Source organism: Cnephaeus nilssonii, assembly GCF_951640355.1.
Source record: "Cnephaeus nilssonii genome assembly, chromosome: 22".
Taxonomy (NCBI): domain Eukaryota; kingdom Metazoa; phylum Chordata; class Mammalia; order Chiroptera; family Vespertilionidae; genus Cnephaeus; species Cnephaeus nilssonii.
In genome coordinates, this window is record NC_137093.1 from 2851800 (window position 1) to 2869364 (window position 17565).

The 17565-nt window shown below is 59.0% G+C and overlaps 1 protein-coding gene across 1 annotated transcript in view; it reads right to left on the bottom strand.

Moving 5' to 3' along the window:
• GRIK4 (glutamate ionotropic receptor kainate type subunit 4) overlaps nt 1-17565 on the bottom strand; it is a gene marked incomplete at both ends in the record, with an annotated part of 129258 nt that overhangs the window by 90173 nt on the left and 21520 nt on the right. The window contains one exon of the mRNA XM_079762939.1: nt 1791-1952. Within this exon, the coding sequence (XP_079619065.1) occupies nt 1791-1952 (162 nt within the window). The remainder of the gene's footprint in view (nt 1-1790; nt 1953-17565) is intronic.

Below are 17565 nucleotides of genomic sequence, written 5' to 3' on the forward strand. Positions count from 1 at the left end.
CCCTCTCCCCTCCCCCGACAGCACTCTGTCCCCCCCCTCCCCACAGCACTCTGTTCCCCCTCCCCTCCCCACAGCACTCTGTCCCCCCTCCCCTCCCCACAGCACTCTGTCCCACCCCTCCCCTCCCCACAGCACTCTGTCCACCCCTCCCCACAGCACTCTGTCCCCCCTCCCCTCCCCACAGCACTCTGTCCCACCCCTCCCCTCCCCACAGCACTCTGTCCACCCCTCCCCACAGCACTCTGTCCCCCCTCCCCTCCCCACAGCACTCTGTCCCCCCTCCCCTCCCCACAGCACTCTGTCCCACCCCTCCCCTCCCCACAGCACTCTGTCCCACCCCTCCCCTCCCCACAGCACTCTGTCCACCCCTCCCCACAGCACTCTGTCCCCCCTCCCCTCCCCACAGCACTCTGTCCCACCCCTCCCCTCCCCACAGCACTCTGTCCCCCCCTCCCCACAGCACTCTGTCCCCCCTCCCCTCCCCACAGCACTCTGTCCCACCCCTCCCCTCCCCACAGCACTCTGTCCCCCCCTCCCCACAGCACTCTGTCCCACCCTCCCCTCCCCACAGCACTCTGTCCCCCCTCCCCCCCCCATAGCACTCTGTCCCCCCTCCCCTCCCCACAGCACTCTGTCCCACCCTCCCCTCCCCACAGCACTCTGTCCCCCCTCCCCTCCCCACAGCACTCTGTCCCACCCCTCCCCTCCCAACAGCACTCTGTCCCCCCCTCCCCACAGCACTCTGTCCCACCCTCCCCTCCCCACAGCACTCTGTCCCCCCTCCCCCCCCCACAGCACTCTGTCCCCCCTCCCCACCCCACAGCACTCTGTCCCCCCCCTCCCCTCCCCCGCAGCACTCTGTCCCACCCTCCCCTCCCCGCAGCACTCTGTCCCACCCTCCCCTCCCCACAGCACTCTGTCCCACCCCTCCCCTCCCCACAGCACTCTGTCCCCCCCTCCCCACAGCACTCTGTCCCACCCTCCCCTCCCCACAGCACTCTGTCCCCCCTCCCCCCCCATAGCACTCTGTCCCCCCTCCCCTCCCCACAGCACTCTGTCCCACCCTCCCCTCCCCACAGCACTCTGTCCCCCCTCCCCTCCCCACAGCACTCTGTCCCCCCTCCCCTCCCCGCAGCACTCTGTCCCACCCTCCCCTCCCCGCAGCACTCTGTCCCACCCTCCCCTCCCCACAGCACTCTGTCCCCCCTCCCCTCCCCACAGCACTCTGTCCCCCCTCCCCTCCCCACAGCACTCTGTCCCACCCCTCCCCTCCCAACAGCACTCTGTCCCCCCCCTCCCCACAGCACTCTGTCCCACCCTCCCCTCCCCACAGCACTCTGTCCCCCCTCCCCACCCCACAGCACTCTGTCCCCCCCTCCCCTCCCCCGCAGCACTCTGTCCCACCCTCCCCTCCCCCACAGCACTCTGTCCCCCCCCTCCCCTCCCCCACAGCACTCTGTCCCCCCCCTCCCCTCCCCCGCAGCACTCTGTCCCACCCTCCCCTCCCCCGCAGCACTCTGTCCCCCCCCTCCCCTCCCCCACAGCACTCTGTCCCCCCTCCCCCCCCCACAGCACTCTGTCCCCCCTCCCCACCCCACAGCACTCTGTCCCCCCCCTCCCCTCCCCCGCAGCACTCTGTCCCCCCCTCCCCTCCCCGAAGCCTGCTGGTGGCGCACTCTTTCCGGGAACCACCTCCCAGCTTGGCCTGGAGAAGGGGCCCCGGAGGGGGTGTCCTGGCTGCCCACAGAGGGGGCCCAGGCACCGGAGGGGCTGGGGGGGGGGGCACTCACCGCCGGCCCGCGGAACGGCACGTGGTCACAGTTCTCCTGCCAGGACTGGCTGAGGCTCTGGGCAAACTCTCGGAAGAAAGCGTGGGACTGGTTGAAAATGGAAAATCCCAGGATGTTGACACGATCGTCCACGAGGCCGTCCACGCTCTGGAGCGAGAACTCCTGGAAAGAGCACAGTGGGAAAGAGCCGCGTCAGACAGGGGAGGCGGGGGGGGGGGGGGGCTGCTGGCCCCACCGCTGTCCTGTCAGACCACACGCCTTCCTGAGAGCAGGCGCCGGAGAAAAGGAAAGGGCAGCAGGGTCCCTAAGAGGGCTGTGGGGTTCGGGACAGGAGCGAAAGGACACGCGGGGCTGGTGGAGGCAGGAGTGTCACAGCAGGCGCCACCGAGCTGCCTGTCGGGGACAGTGTGCAGGCATTTGCCGCCTGGCTCGCTGGGCCTTCAACAGGAGCGATGTCTCCGGGGCCTCTGGGGCGCGGCCGGGAGGCTGCACTTTCAGCAGGTCCCCGGGCGTGATGCACCCCAAAGTTTGGGTTTACTGGGTTAGCACATAGGGTGCACGGGCGGGGCGTGAGAAATGAACTGGAGAGGCTGGCCTCTCTCCTGTGCGCGATGGGGCCGAGGGGACGGTCGCAGAGAGCAGACACGATCAGGCCTGTTTCGGAGACTCTTGGCCTGCAGGCCCAGGACGGGCTCCTTTATTGCGTCACTTTCATTCCTTACAGCACCTGGGTGCCCACTGTGCGCCAGGCGCAGGGAGCGTGCGGGCAGGGCAGCCTCCGTGCTGGGCAGGTGGGGCTGTCCTTCCTTGCAGGCGGCCAGGGAGCTCCCCTCGGGGCAGTGACAGGCAGAAGCTCAAGGGGATTCTCCCAGAACCATGTCCTCACAGGGCACCTGGGCCCGGCCAGGGCTCATCTCCGCAAACGAAACCTGGAGCCTGGTCCCACGGAAGCCAGTGCGTGCCCCAGGGAGAGCAGCCTCCTCATGGGCTGAGCTCAGAGCCCCAGGCCCCCTGTTCCTGGGCCCCGCACCCCGGGCCCCTGTTTCCTGGGCCCCACACCCCGGCCCTCCGGGAGGCCGGGCGGCAGGGTGTGGGTGGTCAGCTCGCTGATCCCGCTCGAGAGCAGCGCCTTCCCCTGCGGGTCACTTTCCCGCAGGAAGTCCCCTCATCACATGCTCATTGTGAGCGCCTCACACGGCCCACCGCCAGCGGGCACATGGCGGCACCGACCCCGACAGCCCACTGCCACGCAGCCCGATGGCAGAGGCGGCGCCTGGAGCTGACTCCCGGTGCCTCCTCCAGGAAGCACTGCTCTCCTCAGTGGCGTCTCCAAGACTGAGCTCCCCCGGGCCCCTGTGCACCTCTGCGTCCCCCTCGGGTCTGTGCCAGACACTGCCAGGCCCAGGCTGCGCGGAGCCCCCTGAGCTGAGTCCAGCCGCTCTGTGCAGCTTGCAGATCCCTTTGGGAGATGCTGTAAGACCCCTTTGGGAGATGCTGTAAGATCCCTATGGGAGATGCTGTAAGATCCCTATGGGAGATGCTGTAAGATCCCATTGGGAGATGCTGTAAGATCCCTTTGGGAGATGCTGTAAGATCCCTTTGGGAGATGCTGTAAGATCCCTTTGGGAGATGCTGTAAGATCCCATTGGGAGATGCTATAAGATCCCTTTGGGAGATGCTGTAAGATCCCTTTGGGAGATGCTGTAAGATCCCTTTGGGAGATGCTGTAAGATCCCTATGGGAGATGCTGTAAGATCCCTTTGGGAGATGCTGTAAGATCCCTTTGGGAGATGCTGTAAGATCCCTATGGGAGATGCTGTAAGATCCCTATGGGAGATGCTGTAAGATCCCTATGGGAGATGCTGTAAGATCCCATTGGGAGATGCTGTAAGATCCCATTGGGAGATGCTGTAAGATCCCTTTGGGAGATGCTGTAAGATCCCTTTGGGAGATGCTGTAAGATCCCATTGGGAGATGCTATAAGATCCCTTTGGGAGATGCTGTAAGATCCCTTTGGGAGATGCTGTAAGATCCCTTTGGGAGATGCTGTAAGATCCCTATGGGAGATGCTGTAAGATCCCTTTGGGAGATGCTGTAAGATCCCTTTGGGAGATGCTGTAAGATCCCTTTGGGAGATGCTGTAAGATCCCTTTGGGAGATGCTATAAGATCCCTTTGGGAGATGCTGTAAGATCCCTATGGGAGATGCTGTAAGATCCCTATGGGAGATGCTGTAAGATCCCTTTGGGAGATGCTGTAAGATCCCTATGGGACCCCAGCCCCTGACGCTCTGCGTTGCACGATGGTTCATTGTGTTGTGGGTCTCCCACATTCCTGTTAGGGAACGGAACATGCCAGAGGACAGGCTGACTCCTAAGCTGATGTCCTGTCCTAACAGGCAGCTGCCCGCGTGGGGGCGATCAGCCAGCAGAGGCAGATGGCTAAGGAGAAGGATGCGTCTCAGAGGAGAGGCGGCGGGCCCCAGCCAGGCGGCTGCAGGGCACCCAGGGTCCTCACTGATACGGCTGGTGGGGACCAGAGAGGTGTCCCCTGTCCCCTGCCTCCTGTCCGGTGGGCAGCTGGCACCTCTCCTCCGTCCTCTCCCCACATGCACGGCCTGACGGTCTCAGATGCCCACAGACCCGCCGGCGGCTGGGGCATACGGTAGGAGAGACCCAGGCTCCTCACCCTAGTGAGGTGCGCCTTGGGGAGGCCTTTAACTCTCCAGGCTTCAGGCCCTGTTTGTAACGTGGGGACAACAACGACGGCAGCCGCAGAGGCTGGTCCAGGGTCAGGTGAGATGCACGCACAGCTCAGCCTCGATCTGCACCGGGAAGTGCTCAGCCTGTAACGGGCACTGACCTGCTCTGCGAGACCCGGGAGTCCCGCCCTCCGTGCCATCCCTCCCGGCGGCCTGGGAGGTCTGAGTTAGGAAGGTGTTTCCTGCCCTGGCCGGTGTGGCGCAGTGGATAGAGCGTCAGCCTGCGGACTGAAGGGTCCTGGGTTCAATTCTGGTCAGGGCACATGCCCCGGTTGCAGGCTTGATCCCCAGTAGGGGGCGTGCAGGAGGCAGACAATCAATAATTCTCTCTCATCATTGATGTTTCAGTCTCTCTCTCCCTTCCTCTCTGAAATAAATAAAAATATATATTTTTTAAAAAGGAAGGTGTTTCCTTCGAATGTATGTCAAGTAAGAACGAATGTTAACTGCAGACTCCTAGGACAGCCCTTTCAGAAGCCAGCCAGTCTGTCTTCTGGCCTTTTCATTCCTACTTTCTTATCCCTCAATTTTGTTCTTTTCTCAAAGTCCCCTTAAGATGAAAAGACCCAAAATCTTCCTTGACGCCTCATCCTGTTTGTATAACTCACGGGGGAGCTCGCAAAGGACCACAAAGCAGAGTGCGTCTTATCACAGTGTGGCCGGACACGCGGGGTCTCCTCCCCAGCCCCTCGGTGAGGAAATGCTGTTTAAGTCTAAGCGCAGCCTCGCTGGGGGAAGCTGAGCACCGGCTCCTGAACAAACATGGAAACAGCCACCAGTTTCTACACGATAACAGCTTCCAAGCCAGTGCTTCCCAAAGTGTGTTCCCCAGGGCACTAGCTTTTCCAGGAGCCATTAGAGAAATTTCATAAAAATAACGTTTCATGTGCAAATAAAATTAGAAAGCACTGCATGAGACAGCTGACTCTTGAAGATTCGCAACAGTTATCCGCACATAGAGCTTTACAGATGGACAACAGGGAGCTGAGGCTGGATTCTGGTTCACCCAGCTCTTCCCCGCACACCGCTCTTCCGGTAAACCACCCTTCCCCGCACACCGCTCTTCCGGTAAACCACCCTTCCCCGCACACTGCTCTTCCGGTAAACCACCCTTCCCCGCACACCACTCTTCCGGTAAACCACCCTTCCCCGCACACCACTCTTCCGGTAAACCACCCTTCCCCGCACACCGCCCTTCCCCGCACACCGCTCTTCCGGTAAACCACCCTTCCCCGCACACCACCCTTCCCATCACACCGCCCTTCCCATCACACCGCCCTTCCCATCACACCGCCCTTCCCATCACACCGCCCTTCCCATCACACCGCCCTTCCCATCACACCGCCCTTCCCCGCACACCGCCCTTCCCGCACACCGCCCTTCCCATCACACCGCCCTTCCCATCACACCGCCCTTCCCATCACACCGCCCTTCCCATCACACCGCCCTTCCCCGCACACCACCCTTCCCATCACACCGCCCTTCCCTGCACACCGCCCTTCCCATCACACCGCCCTTCCCCGCACACCGCCCTTCCCCGCACACCACCCTTCCCATCACACCGCCCTTCCCATCACACCGCCCTTCCCATCACACCGCCCTTCCCATCACACCGCCCTTCCCCGCACACCACCCTTCCCATCACACCGCCCTTCCCATCACACCGCCCTTCCCATCACACCGCCCTTCCCGCACACCGCCCTTCCCATCACACCGCCCTTCCCATCACACCGCCCTTCCCATCACACCGCCCTTCCCATCACACCGCCCTTCCCCGCACACCACCCTTCCCATCACACCGCCCTTCCCATCACACCGCCCTTCCCATCACACCGCCCTTCCCATCACACCGCCCTTCCCGCACACCGCCCTTCCCATCACACCGCCCTTCCCATCACACCGCCCTTCCCATCACTCCGCCCTTCCCCGCACACCGCCCTTCCCATCACACCGCCCTTCCCATCACACCGCCCTTCCCATCACACCGCCCTTCCCATCACACCGCCCTTCCCATCACACCGCCCTTCCCATCACACCGCCCTTCCCATCACACCGCCCTTCCCCGCACACCACCCTTCCCATCACACCGCCCTTCCCCGCACACCACCCTTCCCATCACACCGCCCTTCCCCGCACACCGCCCTTCCCATCACACCGCCCTTCCCCGCACACCGCCCTTCCCGCACACCGCCCTTCCCATCACACCGCCCTTCCCATCACACCGCCCTTCCCCGCACACCGCCCTTCCCGCACACCGCCCTTCCCATCACACCGCCCTTCCCATCACACCGCCCTTCCCATCACACCGCCCTTCCCCGCACACCGCCCTTCCCATCACACCGCCCTTCCCATCACACCGCCCTTCCCCGCACACCGCCCTTCCCCGCACACCGCCCTTCCCATCACACCGCCCTTCCGATCACACCGCCCTTCCCCGCACACCGCCCTTCCCATCACACCGCCCTTCCCATCACACCGCCCTTCCCATCACACCGCCCTTCCCCGCACACCGCCCTTCCCATCACACCGCCCTTCCCCGCACACCGCCCTTCCCATCACACCGCCCTTCCCATCACACCGCCCTTCCCCGCACACCGCCCTTCCCATCACACCGCCCTTCCCATCACACCGCCCTTCCCATCACACCGCCCTTCCCATCACACCGCCCTTCCCCGCACACCGCCCTTCCCCGCACACCGCCCTTCCCATCACACCGCCCTTCCCCGCACACCGCCCTTCCCCGCACACCGCCCTTCCCATCACACCGCCCTTCCCCGCACACCGCCCTTCCCATCACACCGCCCTTCCCATCACACCACCCTTCCCATCACACCGCCCTTCCCGCACACCGCCCTTCTGATCACACCGTCCTTCCCGCACAGAGGAGGCAGAGCGCTGGACCCCGCAGCTGTGACTTGCTTCGCTCTGTGCCTCCGCGACTAAATAACGAGTTGTTAACTGTGAGCAGAAGTTCAGGGTCAAGCTGACCTGAGATGGTGGACACTGTGCTCCCCTCGCCGAGGCCCTGCACTCCCGTCAGGATCGGCCTCCTTCCCAGCCACCGGGTGGGAACCTCTGTCCAGTCCCAGCTCCTTAGCCTCAGGCCTGTGGTGACCAGTGCACCGCCCATCTCACCAGCGCGCAGCCGGCTGCTGAGGAAGATGAGTGGACTGTCCAGCAGCAGTCTCGGCCTGCCCCATCTCTGTAGCAGGGCCAACGCTGGGCTCCCGTGGGCTGGCGGCTCACTGTCCAACATGCTCAAGGTCACTCAGGAGGTATGAAGAGGGCAGGACCAGGATCCAGGACACTGAGCTCTCAGGTGGCTTCCCACAGCAGGAGGGAAATGCACGTAACAGGAGATTTTTCAGATCTTGGCCATTTTTGCCTCATTCATGTCACCAGTCCACAAGCACCTGCTCTAGGACACTCAGCGTGTGTGATGCACGAGAACCATAACGCTGAGCAGGCTGGTCCCTGCTCACAAGGCGCTCATTCCTAGAGGCCAGCAGGAGGCAAGTTCCCCAAAGTGGTCGGTGCCAGAGCCAGGAAGGCAGGCGGGGTGGTCCCTTCTGCCGGGATTTCTGTTGATTTTCCTAAGCTGAGAGCTGATGGCAAAGCTGAGGTCTGAGAGATGCTGCATTCAGTCACTGCCATCTTGGCACCCATCAGGGCTCTGAGGTGGGCTGGCCTGGGTCACAGGACAGTGCTTCTGGGCAAGGGGGAGGGAGAGCCAGGGAGCTGCCCTGCTCAGGCGCCCTGGACAGCGAAGGGCACGGGGAGGACAGGCAGCCCAGACAATGACAGACCACGAAGAGGGAAGCCACGCACTTCACCTGGGGACAGGAAGGCGGGAGACTGCCTCCCGCCATTTATCACCTCATCATCCAACCATGAAGCCAACAGCGTTTCAGAGTCTATGGAGCTTCTCGACTTGCTCAGAGGAGGAAGGACTTGACCCAGCTGCCAAGACCAGACCTTGGGCCTCCCATGCCAACTCCAATGCGGAAAACGCCCGGCAACTTGGCAGGACAGATTGATCTTCTCTGACGGAACCTTCCATAGTGGCTCTGGCTCCCCCTCTTCGTCACACCCCTGGCTCCGCCAGGGCAGGCACCCTGCTCTTCCTCAGGCTCATGACGCGCCTCTGCCTACACGCCACACTCCCATTCTCATTCCTAACCAGCCTTTTTAAGCTCCTCACCCAAGGTATTTTTCCTATTGATTTCTAGAGGGAGTGAAAGGGAGGAGAGGGAGAGAGATACTGACATGAGAGAGACACGTCGCTGAGAGCTCTTTAAGCTACATCCCAATGTTGCTTGCATTCCCCAGCACACAGTAGGCATTTAATAAATGCTTGCCGAATAAGTATAGTTCATTTTAACATTTGCTTAATCATGTCTGACTAATCATAATCCTATAACCTGGGCCAAGGACTTCCCGCTGTCAGCCAAATGCAAATACAAAGACTCATTCTTCTGTGGATGCCTCCTGGATCTCCTTCCAATGATCCCTGCCGCGCCTCCTGAGCACACCCCTCCTCTGACGGCCAAGGTCAGAGAGCACGCACCAGGAGGCATAGCCGCGGGAGAGAGCGGTTTTGGAGCCAAGTTTCTCTTTAAGGTGCTGTGGTGCCCATGTGTGTCACTGTCAGATCTCCCCCCACTCGGGGTCTGCATGGTGGATGGTGCCTTGGGAGCTCAGACACATGGGAGCCTTCACTCCATTACTCTTTCCTAGCTGCACTGAAAACATATTTATTCACCAAAGTGCACTGTGCTGTGCAGCGTGGTTCTCCTAAGAGGCTCAATAAAACTGAAATATGTGGGTAGTCTTAGTAATTTTACAATAAACTACACTTCAGAATCAACTGCTCTAGCACTTAGAAAGTTCTCTAACTGATGGATTATAGCTCTTGGCCACTCTGCGAGTGCAGGTGTGTGTGTGTGTGTGTAAGAATGCATGTATGTGTAGGGATGTGTGTGTGTAAGGATTCATGTATGGGTAGAATGTATGTGTGTAAGAATGCATGTATGTGTGAGTAAGAATGCATCTATGTGTAAGGATGTGTGTGTAAGAACACATGTATGTATGTAAGAATGCATGCATGTGTAGGGATGTGTGTGTATGAATGCATGTATGTGTAAGGGTGTGTGGGGAGGGTGCTTTCAGTCAATGACTACAAGATAATGAAGAGGCTCAAGCACCCTGGGAAGTACAATTCCAACTGAGTGAGAAGCCAATTTTGAAATGTCCCCGATAGCTTCCGAGTTTCAGAAAGCGAGAGGCAGGCAGCAAATCAGAAAACTGAGGTCTAAGGATGGAAATACAACATGAAGTGGGCAAAAAGAGATGGGAGATAAATAATGTTGACTAGCAGCCCACTGAGGTTTATAAACTTTCCATGTTCTGCACAAAATGATGCTGTAAGAATTATTCCCATCTTACCAAAGGAAAACAGACTCTAACAGGCTGCACACGGTGCCACATTACATCTGACTCGTGGCAGGGCCCAGATTCAAACTCATGTCTTCTCCGATCCGAGGCTCTGACTGCCTCCATTAAACCGTGTTTCTATCCTCTGTCTCAACACAGCCAGGAGGCTCCCACAACCTCACGTGCCGAGCCCTGGACAGTGGGCCGCCTGAGACAATTTCATCCTGACCTTTAAAGCCTGCAGGGGAGGTTTTGTTTCAAAGACCTTTGGGTTCTGGCTTCCCGAGTCAGGTGCCAGATACTGGCCCGAAGAGGCCACGTGACCAAGGCCAACCAGAGCAGATTGTGGCCAGCGGAGTAAGCAGCCCCAGGTGACGGACAGGCCACTCAGCACAACGAGTCAGACCGTCCTTGGTCTCCTCTGCCTCCTCCTACCTCAGTGGTCGTTGTTGGTGCCACCCTGGGCCTCAGGTTTTGACATTGCCCTCACTCACTAGGACCCTTGGAACGCTGTCTCTTGAATCCTGAACTACGCCCCCTTCACGGTCATGCACACCCTTCATTCTAGTCTGTCCAGCCCAGCATGGAGGAAGGCCCTCCAGGCGGAGCAGGTACTGTGTGGTCCTCCTGGCCGAGCTGCAGACCTTCATGCTTATGGGCGTGGAGGGGGTGAGCGAAATTCCTGTTGGATGCAAGGCGGCGAGCTCTCTCTCACCTGGCCAGCCCTCCGAGTCTGAGAACTCTGTAATGTTATGAACTGCTCCATTCATTCACTCCACATACACTTACTGAGCACCTCCCATGTGCCAGTAGGCCACTGAGGTTATAGTGACGAAGCTCAAAGCCTAGCGGAGGAGTCAGCTATGGAGGGAGTTCCCACTTGAGATGAGGCTACAAAATACAGAACACAGGGCTCTGTGAGGGAGTGTGCCAGTGAGCTCAACCGGGGTGTCAGGGGAGACCTCCTTGAAGGCGTGACATCAAAGCAAGGCCTGAAAGAGGAGTGGGGTTGGCTTGCCAAGGGGATGGGAGCATATCACTTCCTCCGGAGTCAGCTCCTTCCCTCCCTGTCTGCCCCAGCTCCTCTCCGTAATGATTTTAGCAATTTCAATGACTTATGACTAATCTCTGATAACGCTTTAGAAGAATAAACACAGGCTCCATCTGCTTGACAATAACATGGACCCAAAGGGTACTACTTCTCTGCATATACACATTCTGCCCAAAGAAACAGGGACGGGCGCATGGGACAAAATTTCTGCAGGGCTCCCGGCTGGCTGCAGCGCGGGAACCCCGGCAGCTGTAGAACTAGCAGCTGCGTCCTCGGGCCACGTGGGCCTCTAATCAAGGGATCATTCCTCCTTGGAGTGCCAGCCTGAGGGCGTTGTGACTTGAAATGCTCCCAACAGCGTGTAGGATGGAACGAGTCCAGGACTGAAAAGACCCTCAGAGACCGCCTAGTTCTGCCTCATAATTTTAAGGTAAAGAAACTGAGTCCCGTGAAGGGAATGGGCTGGCCTAGAGCGGACGCGGTCGAGTGAGGGGTGAAGAGCTGCTGCGGATCCACGATCGGCTCCACTACCTCGAGCAAGACAACCCCCTGGCGGAACTCGGCTCGCTCACCCTTAACATGAGGGTGAAGCAGTGCTTCCTGTGGGAGCTGCTGTGGGGTTAACGGAGCAGCCCTCACGACAGAGCGTTCTGTGTGGAAGGTACTCTTTGACGAATGTCATCCCATTGCTGTGTCGCCCGGCTAGTCAGTGGCAGGGCTGCAACCAGAAGCCACGCTGCTTCATGACCGCCCTCGCTCCAGTGAGACGTCCTACTGTGTGACCCTTCCCACGCCGTCCAGCACCAGCACTGGGCCCTTCTCTCTCGGTGCCCGGAGGGAACTCGGAGGTGCCTGCTTCCTATACGGCCCACGTGGCAGCCTGCCCTCAGGCGTGGCAGTGGTGCCAAGAGCTCAAAGCTCTGGCCCCGCCTGGCACATGGTAATAACACGTGTCATGGTGACATGCAATGCTGATAGCAGCCCCAGTGGCCCGCAGGCCACACAGCCTCCTGCTTTCGGTGCCCAATTAATTCTTGCATTTCATTGACATATCATGACTTTTGACCCAGGCCCTTACCTCTCCACACTTCTCCCTGCCCAGGTGGCATCGCCCTCCTTCAGCCCAGGCCCATCTGCTCTCTGACAGGGACTGGGTGACGGTACTTTCCCGGTAGGCAGTGATTGTGCATCTTCCTGGGTTCACTAGTAGCTGGGTAACCCTTCCAGGCTTACCAGCTCAGATCACACCTCTGCCTATGCCTCTGATCCGAAGGGGCAGCTCGGCCGTCTCAGTGGCTGACTTGGCTTTGCCCAGAGGCCGGAACTCTCCCGTCGTTTTCCATCGTCTTGCAGACAACAGTTTCCGAGCCAAACCCAGAGGCAACTGGACAGACTCCTCCCAGATTAACGAGCGGAACAAGCACAGTGGACCTGAACCAGCCCCGTGCAGGCCCCTGGAGATGCCACAGGACCATGGGCTGCCCCTGCACAGAGCAGCCAGGGCAGGCCTGTGAGCTGTGAGGGAGCCAACCCCTTTGTAACGACCGCTAATCTCCACGTTGAGGACCCCTTTCCCTCTAAACAGACATGCCAGAGAGTAGGATGCTCATGGCTTTTCCACATGCATGAAAGAGTATGTGATGATTAATAATTTCATGTGGCAGATATTGCTAGCAATCACTACACACATTTCCTCTTCCACCTGGGCAGTCAGCAGGTGAAATTTCCCAATCTCCCTTGCAGGTGGTTGTGGGCATACGACTGAGTTCCAGCCCGTGGAAGTGGGAGGAGAAATACCACTGCCCCCTCCAGGCCTGGCCCACACGCCTTCCTGCGCCTGACCTCCCGTGTCCCCATCCCTGGCTTCTAGGGACACATTTATACGCGGGAGGAGCCTGGCCCTGAACGCCCTGCGGAAGGCTGCCCGCTGACCAGGACTCTCTTTTGAAACTTCAGCTGAGTCAGAAACACACTTCTGCTGTGTGAAGCATGAGGTTCAAGGGTTTATCTGCTACAGCCATGGACATTACCTATCAGAGACACGTGCTATCAATAGCTAACTTTTTATTTTACTCAGATTTTAGCCACAGATGTCATTACCCACACTGTACCTGTGAGAACCCAGGACCCTCGGAGCTTGGGGCGCACAGCGAGTGAGCGCCTGACTGGGGACTTCACCAGGTCTGCCCGCCTGAACGGCTGGGTTCTCACACGCTGGCTTTGTCCTCTCAGTATAAAGCTTCTTAATCAGGTCTCACCTTTAGACATGGGTCTTGCTTCTTTCCATTTGCAAAGTCCAAATAGAAATAAACACATGTGAACTCTTCAGACCCATTGACATGACTATTATCATAAAAACAATGACAAGTACTGGTGAGGACATGGAGGGACTCGCACCCTCATAAACTACTGGTGTGAATAGAAAACGGTGCCGCTGGAAAACAGTGTGGCCATTCCTGCAAAACGAAGCATAGAATTCCCGTCGGAGCCTGCAGGTCCACTTCCAGGAATCTGCCCACAAGGGCTGAAAGCCGGGGCTCAGACAGGTCCCTGCGCTTGTTCACGCAGCCAAAGCGAGAGGCAGCGCAGCTCTGAGGGGCCTAGTGATAATGGAGCCGATATTTATTAAAACCTTCCACATGCCAGGCTCTGCAGCCAGTGTTTCTCGGTTATTTTCTCATTTAAACCTCACAGCATTTCTAGCAGCAGGCACTGACTCAGACCTCAGTGGCCTCATCCGTAAGCAAACACTCATGCTACCACCTCGGTAGTGGCATCACCCAGCAGCCAGCTTACACCACGAGCGCAGTATTCTTCATACTGCATAACCCCGTCCCCGCCAAGGCGCCCCGGGAAGCAGCTGCTGTGTGGACAGGATCTCTGAGGCGGTGAGTCGTTGAGGCTCAGAGAGGTTAAGTAAACTGCACGGGGTCACACAGCTGATATCTACCGAATGCCAGGGCCTGTGCCTTTCTAACTCACTGTGATGGCTCTGAGAATGCGAATCTGGTGCCTGCTGCATCCTGTGGCAGAATTTAGGAGATGGGACATGATGGCATCCCTGAGAAATTCAGAGAAGGAATAAATAAGAATTAAAGCTCAATGGCCTCTGTATTTGGGGGGAAGGGACTAAAGAAGTACAGAAGATAACTCACTATCCTCTTTAATACACACACACACACACACACACACACACACACACACTGAATGGCCAGATTATTATAATCTCTGAACGCATAATAATCTGGCCACCTAGTATATATATATATATATATATATATATATATATATATATATATATATATTAGAGGCCCGGTGCATGAATTCATGAATGGGTGGGGTCCAGCCAGCCTGGCCAGGGGGAGGGAACATGGGCGGTTGGCCGGCCTGCCTGCTGGTCAAGGGGACAATTTTCATATTAGCCTTTTATTATATAGGATATACACTGAGTGGCCAGATTATTATGCGTTCAGAGATCATCATAATCTGGCCACTCAGTGTATATATATATATGTGTGTGTGTGTGTTTGTATTTTTTTTTTTTCCAGAGAGATAGGGAGAGGGGGAAAGAGATGGAAACATCAGTGATGAGAGAGAATCATTGATTGGCTGTCTCCTGCACGCCCCCTATTGGGGATAGAGTCTGCAACGAGGGCATGTGCCCTGACTGGGAATAGAACCAGGATTTCCTGGTTCCTAGGTCGATGCTCAACCACTGAGCCACTGGCTGGGAGCATTACCCTCTTTATGAAGCCTGGCCTGCTCTGCTCTAGCCCAAGACTCCCACTGCAACTGGGCAGAAAGAATGGACTTCAAAACGCTTCTTTACTCCTAGCAGAGGGTCTGTCCATCCAGAAAGCCCAGCCCCGAGGGGCTTCCAGACTCCCACTGACGTGTGCAATGGCACCGCCTCTGTTTCCTGGCCTGCTTATTACTCAGCCACCATCCCTGCTGCAGCCCCCGCTCTGCTTCCCCAGGGCTCCGGCGGTGCCACCCTGGTCAGCTCCAGGTCCAGAGAGCTCGGACGCCTGCTCCCGGGCCCCTGGTCTGTGCCCACCGCAAGGAGGAAGGCTCTGGTAACGGGGAGTGCTGTAATGCACTTCCTCATCCTCACAGCAGCCCCGGTCCACCCGAGAAGACCGGGCGCAGGTCACCAGTGCGACTCTCCCAGAGGCACGCAGCGAGCCAGGCCGAGGGGCACTTCCGGGTCTCCTGGCTTCACAGGCCAGTGCTTTTCCACCTGAAAACCCCCAATCACCATCGCCATCGTTTGTGAGGAGAGGGCGTGGCACACAGCATTGGTGATGCTGTTTCTGAAAAACCCTCAAGCCGAGCAGCTCCTTCTCCTTACTGTGCTGGGAGCTCACTCCAGATGCCTGGCTCCCCCGCGAGGTCACCCCGTGACGCCCTGCTTCCAGCATCTTTCTCTGCTTCTGGCAACAGCCCTGGACTCCCGGCACACACAGCAGCCCTGGCCTCCCGGCACACACAGCAGCCCTGGCCTCCTGGCACACACAGCAGCCCTGGCCTCCCGGCACACACAGCAGCCCTGGCCTCCCGGCACACACAGCAGCCCTGGCCTCCCGGCACACACAGCAGCCCTGGCCTCCCGGCACACACACAACAGCCCTGGCCTCCCTGGCACACAAACAGCCCTGACCTCCCGGCACACACACAGCAGCCCTGGCCTCCCGGCACACACACAACAGCCCTGGCCTCCCGGCACACACAACAGCCCTGGCCTCCCTGGCACACACACAACAGTCCTGGCCTCCCGGCACACACAGCAGCCCTGGCCTCCCGACACACACAGCAGCCCTGGCCTCCCGGCACACACAGCAGCCTGGCCTCCCGGCACACACAGCAGCCCTGGCCTCCCGGCACACACAGAACAGCCCTGGCCTCCTGGCACACACAGAACAGCCCTGGCCTCCCGGCACACACAGAACAGCCCTGGCCTCCCGGCACACACAACAGCCCTGGCCTCCCTGGCACACACACAACAGCCCTGGCCTCCCTGGTACACACAGCAGCCCTGGCCTCCCGGCACACACAGAACAGCCCTGGCCTCCCTGGCACACACAGCAGCCCTGGCCTCCCGGCACACACAGCAGCCCTGGCCTCCCGGCACACACAGCAGCCCTGGCCTCCCGGCACACACAGCAGCCCTGGCCTCCCGGCACACACAGAACAGCCCTGGCCTCCCGGCACACACAGAACAGCCCTGGCCTCCCTGGCACATGCAGCAGCCCTGGCCTCCCAGCACACACAGAACAGCCATGGCCTCCCGGCACACACAGAACAGCCATGGCCTCCCTGGCACACAGAACAGCAGCCTGGCCTCCCGGTCCTCTCCTCTCTCCTCCCCTGGCTCCCCAAACGGGACACAGCTGCCTTGTACTCTGTCCTTCCTCTCCTGCCACTTCCAGGCTCCCCCTCGTGCCTCCTTACGTTAAGCAAAAGCTTTTGTCTTGCTCTGGGAATCATCTGATCCTTTCTCCCTTCCACATGCTACCTAGCATGGCTGCTCTAGTGTACAGCGTGTTAGACAGAAAAATACACACATAAGCCAAGAAGTGCCTGGCGCTTGGCACGCTGAGGGGGGGGGGGGGCCTGCGGGGCTGGCACTGGACCTGGTGGGCTCGCTGGACGGCGCTCTGCAGGTGCACGGAGCTGTGTGAGGCTTCCTGTGGCTGGTCCTCCAGGATGCCAGGCCAGCGGAGGGGCAGGAGTGCGGAGCTGGGCGACAGCTGGGGAGGGACCCCCGATGCGGGAAAGAGGCCCCCGGGTCCTTCAGGGGCTTTCAGCTCTGGGAGCAGAGGCCTGGGGAGGCGTCAGTGTGAACAGCCCCACAGCCGCCCGCAGACAGCGCGCTCACAGGACCCCGACAGCCGGACGGGAACAGGACGGCGCAGTCCCGCGGTTCCTGGGCAGGCACCGCCCTCCCCGCACAGGGCAGTGCCCAGACCCCGTCCCTGCTCCCCAGGGGACGTATCCTATCACATACGCTGACCAAGAAAGCTTAACTTTTACGTAACCTTTTCCTCCTTAAGATTTAAGAGTTAAATCTGTGAGGTGAGATTCTGCTCACTAACATACTTAGACCCACTTTAAATCTTCTAAATGGTTATTTTCATAGAGAGATTTAGTTGAGCAATTAGCAACGATCACCTGCAGGGCCACCTAGAGCAGCCCATATAGTTCAAGTGAGTCCCTTTGCCCTGGACACGCCATGCGCGTTTAATCCCCGAGCCCGTGGATGTGCGGCTCCGATCCCAGAACCTCTTCCCACCTGGCTTATCCAGAAAAGGCCCGCCGACTTTCAGGATGTAGCTTAAATCCGCCTCCTTGGGGTCTTCTTTCCTCCTCCTCCTCTTCTTCCTCCTCGTCCTCCTGCTCCTTCTCCTCCTCCTTCTCCTTCTCCTAGTCCTCTTCTTTCTCCTCTTCCTCTTCCTCCTCCTCCTCTTCCTCCTCCTCCTCTTCTTCCTCCTCGTCCTCCTCCTGCTCCTCCTCCTTCTCCTTCTCGTCTTC